At 45.2% G+C, this 17,436-nt stretch overlaps 1 protein-coding gene across 6 annotated transcripts in view; it reads right to left on the bottom strand.

The window, feature by feature from the left end:
* Window positions 1-17,436, bottom strand: part of TULP4 (TUB like protein 4) — a 273,493-nt gene that overhangs the window by 13,342 nt on the left and 242,715 nt on the right. For all 6 annotated transcript variants that reach the window (XM_063707985.1, XM_063707986.1, XM_031012088.3 and 3 more), the window contains 4 exons: window positions 17,044-17,278; window positions 8,626-8,770; window positions 4,709-4,853; window positions 3,579-3,672 (listed from right to left, as the gene is read on the bottom strand). In XM_063707985.1, the coding sequence (XP_063564055.1) occupies window positions 3,579-3,672; window positions 4,709-4,853; window positions 8,626-8,770; window positions 17,044-17,278 (619 nt within the window). The remainder of the gene's footprint in view (window positions 1-3,578; window positions 3,673-4,708; window positions 4,854-8,625; window positions 8,771-17,043; window positions 17,279-17,436) is intronic.

The raw sequence follows: 17,436 nt of genomic DNA, 5'->3' as shown, positions 1-17,436 counted from the left end.
GATTCCTGGTCTAGCTTGGCCTCCTTGCCAATGGTTTATCTACAGAACTACAAATTTCAAATGTTAAAAACATTTTAGACACAAATCATTTCTTTTGGAATAAGCTAGGGTATAAAAACATATTTTTTAAAAACCTCATTTGCAGTCAGAAGGATGATTGAATGGAAATAGTTGTGACAACCAGACTGCCAAACAAGGGAAGCTTGGGCAACCAAGAAACTGTGTGAAAGCAATGTTGAGATGGGGGTGGCATGGTTTCATGTAGGAATAAAACATAGCCTTCATTTCAGCTGGAACCTTGGTTTACTGGCTTTCAATTTTAATCTAACCATCAGGATAGAGATTTATAGGGAATTTCCACACAGTTTTTTTTTTTAAACCTCAAGATTTAATTTGATTAACAGGGACATGTAGGAGAAGACCTAGATTGCAACTAAAATATTTAGAGGAGACAAAATAAGTTTAAATATAATGAATCTGAATTTAAGTTTCACAGTAGCTAAAGTCGGGGTGAAACTGCCCTGTGAACTTGCTTTTGTGTTCAGTAGTCTCTCCTGTAAGACAGGTAGCACAAAGCTTCTTTATTCTAGCTCCATGGCGGTCACCTTAACACTTAGCGGCTGACCTGCAGCATGACTGCGGCACAGCAGGCCTCCTTTGTCGAAGCATCTTTGCGGGGCTGGCCCATGGACTGGTATGGGCTAAGGTAACTTCTCCTGCCCAACGGCAGGAAAGGCCCTAGGCATGTGTTTCTGTCTCTTGTCCACAAAGGAAAGAGAATATGAATTTTGGTTTAAAAATTCTGTGTGGTTCCATATGACTTAAGAATGAATGTATTAAAGTGCTATTCTTTGTTGTTCACATTGACAAAGCAATTTTAAAAAAAATTCTAGGAGGGATTAGAAAAATACCATCAGTTACCTCCAGGAAAGAAAAGTAGGTGGCTGATGGTGAGAATGACAGAGATTTTTACTAGTAGAATCTACTGTGTATTGTTAAAATGCCAAAAATTCAAAATAAAAAAATTTCATGGGCCAGATCATTCTAAAGAAAGAAAACAAATTATCTAACCTGGGGAACAGCACTCACTTTTTAAGTTCACTAGAGTGCCATATACTGTCTTTGAAAAGATTATTTAATGTGGTACCACATATAACATACCTTCTAGTATTCAATAGTTAATTTCTGTTCTCTAGTATTAATAGAATCAAGTGGAAAATTCTTTTAGCTTGACAAAGTAGCTCTATGGATCAAAATACTATTTTTAAAAAGGTCAGGATGAGCATGGTAGCTCGCACCTGTAATTCCAGCACTTTGAGAGGCCAAGATGGGGGTATGGCTTGAAGCCAGGAGTTTAAGACCAGCCTGGACAAAATAGTGAAGTCCTATCTCAACCAAAAATTTTAAAAAATTAGCTGGGCATGGTGGCATGTGCCTCGTCTATAGTCCTAGCTAGTACAGGCTGAGGTGGGAGAATCACTCGAGTGCAGGAGCTTGAGGCTGCAGTGAGCTGTGGTGGCGCCACTGCACTCTAGCATGGGTGACAGAGCCAGGCCCTATCTCCCTGCACCCCCCAAAAAAGGCCAGCATTGTCTCAAAGGCTCTCACATGCTCTCTCACTGTAAGATCTTTACTGGCTTATCTGTGGACCTTCTCAACATCCAAGAATGAAAAGACCCATTTAGTAAATTCTCACTTCCATTCCCTTTTTCAATATTTACCATAGGCAGATGGCTAAGTTCTCAGCTTACTGATGTGGGAATAATCATGATAGCTAAACAGTAGTTATTAAAAATCAGCCTTATCTAATCAATAGGGCACTAACGAGTAACTGAACAACAAGCATTTGTGGTCATCAGAGTGTTTCCAGGTTGCTGAAAATATTATGAGAGATTTATTTGCATTATGTACAGGGATGGTCCATTGTGATTCCCTAAGTCAGTTTTATGTTTAAATTTTATTCCTCTTTTTCTTTGAGCTCAGAAACTTCAAAATGAAAAACTCAAATGCAGCGCTATTTAAAAAATCTCTGAAATGCCTCATAGCAATAGGTCTTCCTAACATCTAATCTGTAAGAATAATTTATTTTAAAGGATCTGTGTATGAGTTGCTTCATACAACTCATACACAGATTCAGAATTTTTCAAAAGCAGTTTTAGTAGGTTACGCACAGCACGCTCAAAATGGAGGGCCACGGCCCCCCTGGCTGAGCTGGCCTTGCAGGCAGACGTGTACGACATGCAGTGATTCTGCAACTGGGAAAGATGCGGGGAGCAACACAGCTCCTCAACTCACATAGGGACCTCCCCAACAGAAGGAAGTTGCTCTGGAATGGACCTTCTGCCATTTTCACGTCATTACTGTCTCTGGGGTAAATATAACAAGGTACTGCAACTCATTTGGGCAGGAGGGCAGATCCGAATACATGTTCATGTTCTGGCCTGGCTTTTACTCCCTTGGCTCAGTTTTCCTCTGTTTCAAACTTGCCATGGACAGGGTATTTATCTAGTACTGACAAATGAAATTCAGAACAATTTACCACTAAGAATTGTACCAATAGTCAGCTAATCTTTTTTTTTCTTGAGACATAGTTTCGCTCGTGTTGCCCAGGCTGGAGTGCAGTGGCGTGATCTCGGCTCACAGCAACCTCCGCGCCCTGGGTTCAAGCGATTCTCCTGCCTCAGCCTCCCAAGTAGCTAGGATTACAGGCATGCACCACCATGCCTGGCTAATTTTGTATTTTTAGAAGAGAAAGGTTCTCCATGTTGGTCAGGCTGGTCTCAAACTCCCAAACTCAGGTGATCTGCCAACCTTGTCCTCCCAAAGTGCTGGGATTACAGGCATGAGCCACTGCACTCAGCCTTAGCTAACTACTTATAGTCTCTAATGCTTTCTTCTCCACTTTCTTCAGGAGTTTACCAAAAATCCGCCCACAGCAAAAGGCCTAGAAGTCAAAGTTTTGAGAAATCTATGAGAGCTGTGATACAAATTTTGGCTATTGCTATCATTTTAATATTTCTATTGTTTTTATGAGTCAGGGCTTATAGCAAAAAATGAAAATCCCGCTGGCGACCAGGCGTGATGGCTCATGCCTGTCATCCCAGCACTTTGGAAGGCTGAGGTGGGTAAATTGCTTGAGCTCAGGAGTTTGAGACCAGCATGGACAATGTGGTGAAACCCTGTCTCTACAAAAAATACAAAAATTAGCTGGGCATGGTGGCGCGAACCTGTAATCCCAGCTACTTTGGGGGCTGAGGCAGGAGGATCACTTGAGGCCAGGTCAAGTCTGCAGTGAGCTGTGATCGTGTCACTATACTCCAGCCTGGGCAAGACACTATCTCAAAAAAAAAGTTAAAAGATTTAAAAAAAAAAAAAATGCCACTGGCAAAAAGCCAATGTGAGTGAGAATTCTAATTTTTGTGAAACCACTGTGGCGAAGTTAAGGTTTAGAGGTAAAATACACGCTAATCTTTTGCTGTCTTAAAAGTTCATCTTCTCGTTTAAGCCACTAAAGGTGGAAACTGGACGTTTTAGTTTGTTCCAACTGGGACAATGAGAGAAGAGGACATGATTTTTACCTGCACCGAGGTTGGTTGGCAGGAAAGCAGCCAAGCCCACAATCTTAAATTTGGTTCCCCAGATATTAGACGTGACCTGAGCAAGATAGTTGTGCTGCGGTGGGAAGAAAAGAAAAAAGAAGAAATCACAATCTATTTCCGTATTTTCAACTGGTCACTTAGTAAGAATGTTAATATTTATTACTTAACAAGCCACGAGTGTGCACTGCAAGAAACACCCATTCCCTACCTCATCTACCATTTGCAAGATCAGAAGCTAATGAGGGCAGCCAGGCAGGCAGCAGTGAGTGGGGGCGCATCGAGCTGGGGGAAAGGTGGAGGTGTGTCCCAGTATGTCCACAGGTGTGTGATTTAAAGAGGCGTAGAAAGGGATCTAATTCTGAATCCATTTTTATCGTTGATATTTCTCCTGAAAACATCGGTTGCATTGGTACCAGTATGTCCTGAAACTACCCACCATTTGTTTTCTCATTCAATTAAATTTTTAAAAATTTAAGAAATTATTATGCCTAAGGTATGTATGCAAGGGCAAAAATAAAGATGGACAAAATACAGCCCCTTAAGGAGCTTAAACCTGATGAAGAAGATAAAGCTTGTAATGATCTGTATATAAAGAAGTCACTGAGCAATGTCATAAGGTAGTTCTACACCAGGTGTGTCGGCCCCTCCCGGCTAAGCCAGGGTAGGAGGCCGTCACAGCAGAGGTGGTGGTGGAGTTCCATCTGGAAGCATGGGGCAGAAACGAGGAGGAGGTGGGGTGGTGACAATCTAGGCAGGGCAAGGCATGGGGCAGGTGAGAATCAGGTGTGGCTGCAGCACCCGGAGGGTGAGGGGGCACTGAGGGACCAGGAGGGAAAGGCAGGCAGGGCTGGACGGTGGGAGCTGTGATGGGAAGTGGGAGGTTCTCTCCCACCATCACTGCAAGATCAGAACTGGCTGAGGGACACAGGTGGAGAAGCCAGAGCTCCACCTGAGGGCTACTCCTGAGGTAGTAGGTGGTGTGCAGGATGTGGAGCAGAGCTCAGGGACCCATGGTGGCAGTGAGCAGTGCAGGCAGTGGGTAGGAAGGGGCCCTCTGGGCATAGCCCCCAGGAGGAGGGGAGCAAGGCAGGGTAACTGGGGGCTCCTACCTGAGTGATGTCTTCAAAAGGAAACTCTCTCCGAGTCAGGCTGGGCGAGCCCACAGAGGGCTTGCGCAGGGGCAACCGTGGGGACCGGGAGAGCTCCTGAGCAGCCCGGGGCAGCTTGGGGGACTTGCGGGCCTCAATGCTGATCCTGGGGAGGCAAGGCCAGGAGGGGTCAGGCACCCGTGGCGGGAACGGTGAGCATGGCCCTGACTCCAACACTCCTTTCTTTTTCTGGACAGCCAGCCTGGGTGCTGGGCTCTCACCCTGCAGCCAGTGCCCGAATTTAACAAAGCTCTCCCCTTGCTTTTGCTTTATGAATATGAGGAAAGAATGACAACTTTACATTGAATAATATACATTTTAAAATATATTGAGAAACTGGGTGTGGTGGCACACACCTGCAGTCCCAGCTGCTTGGGAGGCTGAGGCAGGAGGATCGCTTGAGCCCAGGAGTTCAAGGCTGCAATGAGCTACGATTACACAACTCCACTTGAGCCTGGACGACAGAGCAAGACCCCATCTCAAAATATACTTAGTATACACTGAAATGAGATCCAGCGATCCATTTGTAAGGAACTCAAAGAATTAACTGTCTTTCACTCTCTGTTGCCTTGGAGCAAGCGTGGAAATGGCCTTCTGCCAGGGGCCTGCACAATCAGTCCTGGGAAAATGGCAGGTGGGACAAGTCATTTCTTACCCTAAGGCCAGTGATTCTTATAATTTTTTCTGCAACAGTGTGAATTTCAACAAATTTATCTAGCATTTCACCATCTGCAATATTTAAATCAAATTAGTAAAATTTTTTGGCTGCCTTTTGATCCCATGTTGTATCTCTGCTTCTCAGTCCCTTTATTTGTAACATGGAGACACACATGTTTAATGACAGTCTACCCCAAAGACAGTGTGATTAAAATGAGTATGGTAAGGTTTAAAACAGTCTATGAAAAAATGCATTAAGTCTCATATATACTGGTTTTGAGCTTGATGAGAAACTCTGGGCTCCTGAGGAGTGGGAGGATGGCAGATTGAGCTCCCTAAAGCTATGATCTGGGACAATTAGCCTGGCTGCTGTGTGGAGGGTCCAAATGGGTAAAGGACAGCAGGAGGAGGTCCAGCCACAGGAAGACGGCAACCTGAAGAGGACGTTTAAAGGTGAAGGATTTAGCTGCATGCATTAGATGTCCTCTCTGCTTACATAATGGGAAAAAAGCACTTTGGAAATATAGGAAAGTTCATAATGTTACATGCAATTTTAACAAGCTCTGGAACAAAGATGAAAAAAGACATCAATCAGATTGCTAGAGTAACTGGATATCTGCATATTTAAAAAATGAGCATTTACCTCTAATCATACCAAACACAAAAATTAATCCATAAGCACGAAAGCTAAAACTAGAAAGCTGCTGGAAGAGAACTGAAGAAGGGCTTCATGACCTTAGGTAATCAAAGACATCCCGAACAGGACACAGAAAGCACTAACCACAAAAGAAGAATGCCACGTGCTGGACTATATGGCCATACAGATATCTGACAAAGGATTCAAATCTAGAAGAAAGAACTCTTGGCTGGGTGCGGTGGCTCACACCTGTAATCCCAGCACTTAGGGAGGCCAAGGCGGGCGGATCACAAGGTCAGGAGTTTGAGACCATCCTGGCCAATATGGTGAAACCCCATCTCTACTAAAAAATACAAAAATTAGCTGGGCGTGGTGGCGCTTGCCTATAGTCCCAGCTACTCAGGAGGCTGAAGCAGGAGAGTCACTTGAACCCAGGAGGTGGAGGTTGCAGTGAGCCAAGATCACGCCACTGCACTCCAGCCTGGGCGACAGAGCAAGACTCCAGCTCGAAAAAACAACAACAAAAAAGAATGAGACATTCAGATGCCCCTGTAGTGATTGCTCTAAAGGGAGGGGAGGGTACACAGGAGCCTGGGCCAGGTGCAGTGGCTCACACCTGTAATCCCAGCACCTTGGGAGGCCGAGGTAGGCGGATCATGAGGTCAGGAGATTGAGACCATCCTGGCTAACATGGTGAAACCTTGTCTCTACTAGAAATACAAAAAATTAGCCGGTCATGGTGGCACAAGCCTGTAGTCCCAGCTACTTGGGAGGCTGAGGCAGGAGAATTGTTTGAACCCAGGAGATGGAGGTTGCAGTGACCCGAGATCGTGCCACTGCACACCAGCCTGGGCAACAGAGCGAGACTCCTTCTCAAAAAAAAAAAAAAAAAAAAAAGAAAGAAAGAACTCTTACAACTCAATAAAACAACCCAATAATAAATTGGGCAGAAGACTTGAACAGACACTTCACAAAAGAAGAAGACAGCCAAGTGGCCAAGAAACATGCAAACGAAGCAGCATCCATCACTGGAGATATCAGAATTAAACTGAAATGAGATGCCACTACACCTATCAGAACAAGGTAGAATTATTTCTAAAAAATGACAACAGAGCCGCTGCTGAGGATGGAAGAAACTGAGACTCTCTTGGAAATTGCTGGTGGGGATTTACATGGGTGCGGCTACCCTGGAATACTGCTCGGCAGTTTCTAATAAACTTTAACATGTATCTAACCCATGACCATGCAACTCCTTTCCCAAGTTTATATCCAAGAGAAATGAGCGCACATGTCCACAAAAAGACTTGTATAAGAATGTTTATCATGGATTTGTTCATAATAGCCTCAAACTGGAAACTACCAAATATCCATTGATTGGTAAACAAAATAAACTAATTGTAGTATAATCATTACAATGGCATACCACGGAGCAATAAAGAAAAACAAACTACTGATACATGCAACAACATTATGACTCTCAAAATCATTACACTGAGCAATAAAAAAAAAAGAGCCAGATACAAAGAGAACATATCGTTTGACTCTATTCATATGAAGTTTAAGAACAAGCAAAGCTGATGATGGAAGTCAGAAGAGTGATTACTTCTAGGGAGTGGGTATCAAATGGAGGGAGCACAGGCGGACTTTCCGGGATGATGACATGTCTTTTATCTTGAACTTGGGGGAAGACACTGGGATAGCCCTTGTACAATGAGCTAGGTGTTTACGATTTGGACAGATGTGTATCTGTATGTAACTTATACCTTAGTTTTTCATGGCATCAGAAAAAAAATCACAGAATTAAAACTAGAAATCTTAGTGAAGAAAAAGGTTCTACAGTGGATGTGATGTGTTGATGTTTCCCAATTACGGCATTACAGGCATTTATTTATTATTTATTTATTTATTTGAGATGCAGTCTTGCTCTATTGCCGGGCTGAAGTGCAGTGGCACAATCTCGGCTCTGCAACCTCCGCTTACCGGATTCAAGTGATTCTCCTGCCTCAGCCTCCTGAGTAGCTGGGACTACAGGCACCCGCCACCACGCCTGGCTAATTTTTGTATTTTTAGTAGGGACGGGGTTTCACCATGTTGACCAGGATGGTCCAGATCTCTTGACCTCGTGATCCACCCGCCTCGGCCTCCCAAAGTGCTGGGATTACAGGCGTGAGCCACTGTGCCCGGCTCCGGCATTACAGGCATCTTATCTGGCATTCTCTTCAACATGTTACATCCACAGGTGAACCTTTTTCTTCCTTTTCTCAAACTATAAGAAAAAACATATAAGCCCGGGAACTATGGCCACCCCTCTGCCACCCACCATCACTGCTAACCCCTAGAGAAGTTCTGAGGGTGTAGCAAACTTCTACTGGGTATCTTTGTCTATCCCGAAGGAAACAAAACAAAACAAAACAAAACAAAACAAATAGAAGTTGTAATTATTCCAGCTGGAATCTTCTGGAAGAAAAGGCAGGGAGGTTGCTCTTTGACTCTTCTGGTCAGTTTCAATGGGATTCTGTTGCAGGCACAAACACACATATTCAGAGGCACAAGAAAGGACGATCTCCCCAAAGACTGAGATTACCTTGGGAGTTTGGGTGATTTGCTAGCTCTGGAGATTTTGGGAGATTTCTTGGCAGCCCAGTCATCACTCAGCTCAATGTCACTGGAGTCTGAGCAGTTGCAACTGTCGATCACAGTAGAAATCAAGCTGTTCCCATAGATTTCATCTGGTAAAACACCAACCAGCAGATTTCAAGGGAAGTTATATCAATTAGCCCCTACCAATGATCATTACTATAAACTAAAAGACAGACGGACTCCACAGGCCATCATTTTAGACCTAGAGGTTGAAACCAAAAAGAAGCTTGGCATTGTTTTTCTCTTTTACATTTTCTAAGCAGAAGTAGGCAATTACTTCTACTGTTGTCAAAATGGGCATGGTATTTTAATGTTTCTAGGAATATACAAAATAGACACCGTTTGCCAAAAGCTGAAACCAAAATGGCTGTGCTGTTGTCTCACAACACACAGGTGCCCACCTGGGTTCATGCGGACTTTCAGGCAGCCACAGAACCTGGGCTGAGGGTCTTGCGGGCTCACTGATTCCCCTGAGAACCTGCTTCTGACCTGAGAAGGTCCTTGCGGATGCCAAGCCTGCTTGAACTACAATCCTGACAGAGTCAGGTCCGCTCCACTTAGGTCTGGAAAGCCAGAAAGTCCCCTGGAATTGCCACAGGTCTTGCGGTGGGGGCCTGGCTCTCCCGCCTGGTAAAGCTGCTTGCCTGTGTGGAGCAAAGGCTAGGAAACCTGTGCGGTGGGAACTCCCAGGATGGCTCTGGGTTCTTCTGGAGGTACTCCGCATGGGGCCTTCAGGCAGACGGTGAGATGATGTGCAGAGTGGGATGATGGCAAAACTGTGGGGCAAAGTTCCTCTTCGTTGGAATTCCTCTCCCTTGCTGCCCATCCCCACCTGTGCTATCACATCCCCTCACCATCCAAATCCCCCACACACCCCTCTCCACTGCCCCAGGTCTGTCCTCAATGTGAGGACCCCATTCTTCCAGATTACTTTGTTTTTCTGATGAAAATCTCATTGCCTCAAGGCTCCAAGTGCCTTGCCAGGTAATAAATAAAAGCTAAATCATTCAATCACAATGAAATAATTCATAATGTGAGTGATCTTACCATCCAAAAAGGATGTTTATATTTTAAAGGATGAGTTTCTTAATCCAAACCAATCTAGAAGTTTCTGAGCATTTGGAGGTGGCATCTGTGAACAGGGGCCCCTCTGAGGCAGAAAAGCTTGGCAAGCTCCTTGGAAAAGAGGCTGGCCCCAGGTTGTGTCGCCCACATCACCCCCTTTTTAAAGCACTCACTGAATCAGGAGGCTCGACGCCCGGACTCAGCGAAAGCCACAGTGAAGCCACAGTGGTATTTGTGTTTAAGCAAATAAAAAGGCTTAATGCACAAGCCCTGAGCAGTGTTTTATATGACTTAATTTAGGAATCACTGGATCAAAGGAATCTCAGCTATGACTCAAGCATGCATGCAAGCCTACAGAATTTGCCTGTGTGTGTGATTTGACTTGAGGAAACCCAGTAAGACATTGCCCACTCAGCTCCTGACTCACTCATCAATGCCAGGAACCCTCAAATACCATGTCCCAGACCATTTCCTCTATCCCTTCACTCAAAACTACTATTTTCTTTTTTATAGAGATGGGGTCTCACTATGTTGCCCAGGCTTGTCTTAAACCCCCGGACTCAAGTGATCCTCCTGCCTCAGCCTCCCAAAGTGCTGGGATTAGAAGAGCTGAGCAACTGCATCTGGCCATAACTACTATTTTATTGTCTGTCTCCCCACCTACTGCAAACTCCACAAGGGAAGGAAAGTAATCTGTCCTGCCTCCTGCTTTAACCCCAGAGACTAGAACAATACCTGAGACTTGATAAATACTTTCTGAAAGAATAAATGACGATTTAAGGGGTGGCATGAGACAAAGAAAATGGCTTTCTGAAAACATGCCCTCAGCCCTGCTTGTTCAGTGTTATAATTCCACACGTGCAGGCACTGCCACTCTGACGTCTGTCATCAGCACGACTAGCAATTCAGTGCATGACATAAGCTCCACATTTGCAGAGGCTGAGGTGGTGGCTGGGTCTACTTCATACTTCTAGAGATTCTGTGTCATCAATTTATCATGGCTGTTCTGGAAAAAACATCTAAGTCGTAGAAAAATGTAAGCTGGGACTGGTCTTTGAGAACCTATGGCTTAACTACAATGTCTGGGGCTTTACATCTCAATTCTGTCAGTTTTCAAGAATCTGCTAATCTCTTCTGGGTTGAAGGCTTTGTGGGTTTTTTTGGGAGATGGAGTCTCGCTCTGTCGCCTAGGCTGGAGTGCAATGCAGTGACATTATCTTGGTTCACTGCAACCTCCGCCTCCTGGATTCAAGCGATTCTCCTGCCTCAGCCTCCTGAGTAGCTGGGACTACAGATGCATGCTGCCACGGCTGGCTAATTTTTTGTATTTTCTTTATTTACTTATTTTTTGAGATGGAGTCTTGCTCTGTCACCCAGGCTGGAGTGCAGTGGTGCAATCTCGGCTCACTGCAGCCTCCATCTCCTGGGTTCAAGTGATTCTCCTGCCTCAGCCTCCCAAGTAGCTGGGACTATAGGCACCTGCCACCACACCCAGCTAATTTTTGCATTTTTATTAGAGATGAGGTTTGACCATGTTGGCCAGGCTGCGCTTGAACTCCTGACCTCAGGTGATCTGCCTACCTTGGCCTCCCAAACTGTTGGGATTACAGGCATGAGCCACTGCACCTGGCCATTTTTTTTTTGTATTTTAGTAGAGACAGGGTTTCACCGTGTTGCCCAGGCTGGTCTTGAACTACTGAGCTCAGGCAATCCTCCCGCCTTGGCCTCCCAAAGTGCTGGGATTACAGGGGTGAGCCACTGTGCCCAGCTTCCTGAATTAGATATATTTTTAAAATAAAATCTTTAAAAACGGTTTTAATGGCTTTTAAATATACACTCTAAATCTGCTCAGGCTATGATAACAAAATACCACAGACTTGGGTGGCTCCAATAATAGAAATTGTTTCCTCATACTCCGGAGGCTGAAAGTCCAAGACTACAGTGCCAGAATGATTAGATTCTGGGGAACGCTGTCTTCCTGGCTTGCAGGTGGCCTCTACTCAGTGTATGTACATGAAGAAAGAGCTCTTTCCTTGCCTTTTTTTTTGAGACGAGTCTTGCTCTGTCACCCAGGCTGGAGTGCAGTGGCGCGACCTCGGCTCACTGCAAGCTCCGCCTCCCAGGTTCACGCCATTCTCCTGCCTCAGCCTCCCAAGTAGCTGGGACTACATGCACCCGCCACCACGCCCGGCTAATTTTTTGTATTTTTAGTAGAGATGGGGTTTCACCTTGTTAGCCAGGATGGTCTTGATCTCCTTACCTTGTGATTTGGCCTTCCAAAGCACTGGGATCACAGGCGTTAGTCCTTGTCTTCTTATAAGGCCAACTGTCCTATCAGATTAGGACCTCCCTTAAGATCTCATTTAATTTTAACTCCCCCCTGTAAGTCCTAACTCCAAATACAGTCACATTGGGAGTTAGGACTTCCCAATATGAATTTTGGGAGTGACGTGGGGGCACAATTCAGTCCACAGGATTCTACTCCTGGCCACTCTCAGATTCATGTTCTTCTCCCATGCAAAATATATTCATTCTATTCCCAAAACCCCCAAAGTCTTAACTTATTCCAATATCAACTCTAAAGTTCAGAATCTCATTTAAATTGTCACCTAAATGCAGTATGGATGGGACCTGAGGTACAATTCATCCTGAAGCAAAACTGCTCTCCAGCTGTGAACCTGTGAAACCAGAGAAGTTATGTGCTTCCAAAATACAATTGTGGGACAGGCATAGAATAGACATTCCCATTCCAAAAAGTACGAAAGTGGTGACAGGTTCCAAGCAAATCCCAAATCTCGCAAAGAAAATTCCATTGAATTTTGAGGCTTGAGTGGAGTCTTCTTTGGTTTGATATCCTGTCCTCCAGGCCTACTGGGGTGTCAGCATCACCCTCCTAACTCTGGCAGGGATCCTGCCCCCATGGCTCTGCCCACAAGGCTCTGTGCAAAGGCCATCTGGCCTGCTGAAACTGAGGAGGTGGACCTAATGATCTCTGAATCACTTTCAAGGTTATTTTTCTTTCTTCTTGAAGAATAGTGCATGTTAGTGGCCAAACAGCTCCATCATCCCAGCTGGTCAAAGCTAAGAAGTCCAACAGCCTCTCTCCTTCCTTTCATCCTGTTTCCATCCACTACAGTTCAAACTGGCAGTGTTTCTGCTCATATAATTTCATAAGCGCTTTATCAAATGAGAGTCCAGCCATAACTTTGGTATTTTCTTCAAAATGTACTTAATACTTATTTTTTGCAATATGAATAGTCTAAATATTTTCTAAATGTAAATCTTCATCTTTTATCTTAACAATTCCTTCTTCCATTCATCTTTCTCCTTTTGCATTTTACTATAAGCCATCAGGAGGAACCAAACTTCTCCTTCAACACTTTGCTTACAAATCTCTTCAGTTACATATCCAGTTTAATCACTTGCAAGTTCTACCTTCCATGAAACAGTAAACACAGTTTACTCAAATCCTTTGCTGCTTTATAGGATCACCTTTCATCCAGTTTTCAGTATGTTCCTCATTTCCAACTAAGACCTCACCAGAATTGCCCTTAACATCCGTATTTCTAGCATCCACCTCAAAACTCTTCTAGCCTATATCCATTACCCAGTTCCAAAGCTTCTTCCACATGTTTAGAGATTTGTTACAGCAATACCCATTTCCTGGATCCAAAATCTGTATTAGTCAGGGTTCTCCAGAAAAAACAAAACCAGTATTAATGCGTGTGTGTATGCAAGAGCACGTGTGTACGCACAAGCGTGCATGCACACACACAGGCGCACGCGCTAAATAACTGGTCCATTCAATTATGGAGGCTGAGCAGTCTCAAGGTTAGGGTGACAATGCCTGCTTCCTGGTGAAGGCTTTGCCCCTGGCTTGCAGACAGCTGTCTTCTCGCTGTGTCCTCATATGTCCTCTCCTTGGTGCACGTGCGTGGTGAGAGATCTCTTTCTCCTTCTCTTCTTTAAGGCCAGTAACTAAATCAGATCAGGATCCACCCATATGAACTCCTTCAACCTTAATCTCCCCTAAATGTCCTACCTTCACATTGGGGGTCTGGACTTCAATATATGAATTTTAGGGCAACACAAGTCAGTCTATAGCAAGCTCTGGCTAAAGATTCCTTTAGAAAATGTGTGGGCCAGGTGCAATAGCATGTCTGTAAATCCCAGCACTTTGGCGACCGAGGCAGGAGGATTTCTTGAGATCAGAAGTTTAAGACCAGCCTGGGAAACACGGTGAGACCCTGTCTCTACAAAAAAAAAAAAAAAAAAAAAAAAGTGCACTATGATCATACCACTGCACTCCAGTTTGGGTGACAGAGTAAGACCCTGCCTCTTTTTAAAACACAATGGGTGGGGGTGGTGGAGGGAAGCAGCCTATGATCCCAGCACTATGGGAGGCCAGTGCTGGAGGATCTTGAATCCAGGAGGTGAGACCAGCCTGGGCAACACATGGAGCCCCCACCTCCACAAAAATAAAAAAAAATTAAAAAATTAGCCAGGTGTGGTGGTGCACACCTGCGATCCTAGCTACTTGGAGGCTGAAGTGGGAGGGTTGCTTCAGCCTAGGAGTTCAAGGCTGCAATGAGCCATGATTGTACTACTGCACTCCAGCCTGGGAGACACCGTGAGACCCTGTCTGAAAAAAAAAAAAAACTACTGGGACTCATGGTATCTGGTATAAAAATACACACTGGTAATTTTGAGGAACATATCTGCCAAGTCACTTGACAGTGGATCACAAACTTTAGTGCATAAAAATCACCTGGGAAACCCATTAAGTCGCATGTTTGTAGGCCCCACCCCAGCCCTAATGAATCGTAATCTAAGGGTAAGCCTAGGAACGTGTATTTAAATAAGCATCCCAGCTGATTTGCATGGAGGTGGTGGTGCATGGAACACATTTTGAGAAACAATGATATGGCAGCCTCAATGAGTTAATCAGCTTTTAATGATAAGAAATTTGGGGACAGGCACGGTGGTTCCTAGCACTTTGGGAGGCCAAGGCGGAGGACTGCTGGAACCCAGGAGTTTATCAGCCTGGGCAACATGGTAAAACCCTGTCTCTACAAAAAATACAAAAATTAGCAAGTGTGGTGCACACCTGTAGCCCCAGCTGCCCAGGAGGCTGAGGTGGGAGGATCGCTTGAACCTGGGAGGTCAAGGCTGTAGTGAGCTGTAATGGCACCACTGCACTGCAGCCTGGGCATCAGAGCAAGACCCTGTCCCTCCATCCCCCCAATAAAAAGAAAAAAGAAATTCCTGTTTTCTCAATGTCAGGGACTCTTTTCCACCTCTGAAATAGTTTATATATGCCATTCAGGTGGCAATTAGTTATATTGTGCCTTGTGACATATCCTCTATTTTTGTCATCAGGTATTTAAATCTTGACTTTTTAATTAAACTTTTCAAGTGCTTACATTGTCTTATCACCCAAAAGGGTTTAGAAACTCCTTAAAAGCAGAGATGACCTGGTATTACTTAATAATAGCAGGAGACTCAAGTACCCTACACAAGGTAGGCACTGACTAAATATCTGTCAATGTGCTTTGTTTTATAGCTTTTAATTCTTTTAATTATAAAAATACAACATCTTATTCCCTCAAAGGACTGTGTGCAAATGAGTGGGTCTGTGTTTGATACGAGCTGATAAACATGAACCGGAAGGAAGAGCAGGCATTTGGCGTAGTCGGGTCAGATTCAAGCAAGCCTAGTCCTTGGGTACTCCACAGCACAGCCTCCGGTCCGTCCTCTTCTTCAGTGAAGAATTTATGCACACATGAGGAAATAAGCTCTTCACCTAAGTTATCGTCAACACTTAATCTCAATACAGATTTTATAAAATTGTACCCAGGGGAGTAACCTTAGAGGTACTGACATCAGCGAGAACATCTGCTGCAAACCTGGGCTCAGGGCCTATCCCACGGCCCCCACCCCAGTCATCTCTAACCATTGGTGGCCCTTCTCCTTTTCCCTGAAACCATGTTTCCCTCCCACGTGAACATGCGCTTCTCTCTCTCCTGCTTTTCCCACTGTGCCTTCCTTCCTCCTGAATCTGTCCTCTCCCTCCTTTCAGTCTGCCTCCCTACCAGCTCCAATTCTGCTAGTCGCTTTCTTTGTTCCTGGTACTAGCTTGTCACGAGTCAAAAGACAGAAAAAACGGACTAATATCTAATATTGACAAGTGGTATTGCTGTTTTGCAGGGGTAGTAGAGTGTCACTGCCGATGCTGAACAAATGAAGGCTGGCAGGCAGAGGTGGGGCACCTGTGTACAGCGCTGAGTACAAGTTGAGAGTGAGCAAGCCCACCACACTGTGACTTGGGGTGACTGGTCAGGCCACAGGTCATGCTAGCTCCAGGTCGTAATGAGAGGCAGGGACCAGACTAATGCGCAGGAGAGTAAACTGGAGCGAGGAAGTGGCGAGAGGAAGCATGAACTAATGAAAACAAATCCAAATCCACTGGGGGCACAAAGATGACTCAGTTCTCTCCCCCCAGGCCCACAGGATTCAGCGGGGCAGCGTCTGGAGCACAATGACTAAGCGTGCTGTTCGTTCTGCCATAGGTGATGGGCAAAGTTTCAGAGGGAGGTGGCAGACTGAGCTGGCAGTGACTGATGGGTGCACGGACACTAGCCTAGTACCAAGTGGCACAAAAAAAGAACAAAGTCCCTTCCCTCTGAAGCTTACAATCTAGGATCCCAGAGAGATGCGCAGGGAGCATCTTGAATACATTAACTGAGCAATGAAAATCACTGCAGGGAAAGGTTTTTAGAAGAAAAGGGTGACTCATACCAACATCTTTATGGATGAGCAAAAAATTGTCATTAGCAATCAGGTAAAAAGCAGTTAACAGTAGACTAGGGAGGGGTAGGAGGCTGAAGGTTTGATTTTAATTTTATCATCCACTCTGGGAGGGCAGGGACTGTATCTTGTTATTATTTTCAAGTTGTCTCAATATTACATGAAGGCACTCGATGAATACTCGGTAACTGTGAAGAGGAAACCCTCACTCCCAGGAGGACTGCGCCAACTTCCCCTTGCCTGGTTCATCTATCCACCGCCCAGCTATCCACTGCCCATGGAATATGATTAAAAACCTGTCAAAAAGTACATTTAGAGAACTGTTCATTTCAATGGGATTCTGGAAATGTCGTAGCTTCAAGGATGTTCCACACTAGCCCCCCCAGGCTCACGTTTCATTAGCAGACATTCTCTTTGCATGGGGTGTAAGGCGTTAACAGCCCATGACCACAGGAGAACAAGGTCCCAGTCCCTCGGGTGAGGGGCCCACCTGGTTTGCTATCTGTCCGCGGGTCCATGATGACGAACTCCGGCCGCAGCTTGCTGACGCGCCGCCCTTTGAGGATGGGCACAAGCCCACCCAGGTACTCCAGGTAGAGCGTGTAGCATGGGCCGCCCACCTCCGGGTCGTCCTCTGTGCGCTTCATGGTGCAGTGTAGCCGCTCGTTGCCGGCTGATGGGTAGCTGACAAAGTCTCTCATGTTGTTCGGATCTGGAATTGGGGGCTGGAGGATACAGGAAGAAAAGGAAGAGCTGGGACTCCACAGAGGCAGAGAGAGAGGGAAAGAGAGTGGGCACGGGGGCAGGTCAACTAAAAACGCCACTGTTCCAGACAGAGCACAGGCTGGGGGCCTGGGGAAGAGGGTAACTATGTGGTGTAGAA

This window comes from Gorilla gorilla, chromosome 5 (genome assembly GCF_029281585.2).
Source record: "Gorilla gorilla gorilla isolate KB3781 chromosome 5, NHGRI_mGorGor1-v2.1_pri, whole genome shotgun sequence".
Classification (NCBI taxonomy): domain Eukaryota; kingdom Metazoa; phylum Chordata; class Mammalia; order Primates; family Hominidae; genus Gorilla; species Gorilla gorilla.
Note: the sequence above shows the minus strand (reverse complement) of the source record. Positions and strands in the feature narration are given on the sequence as shown.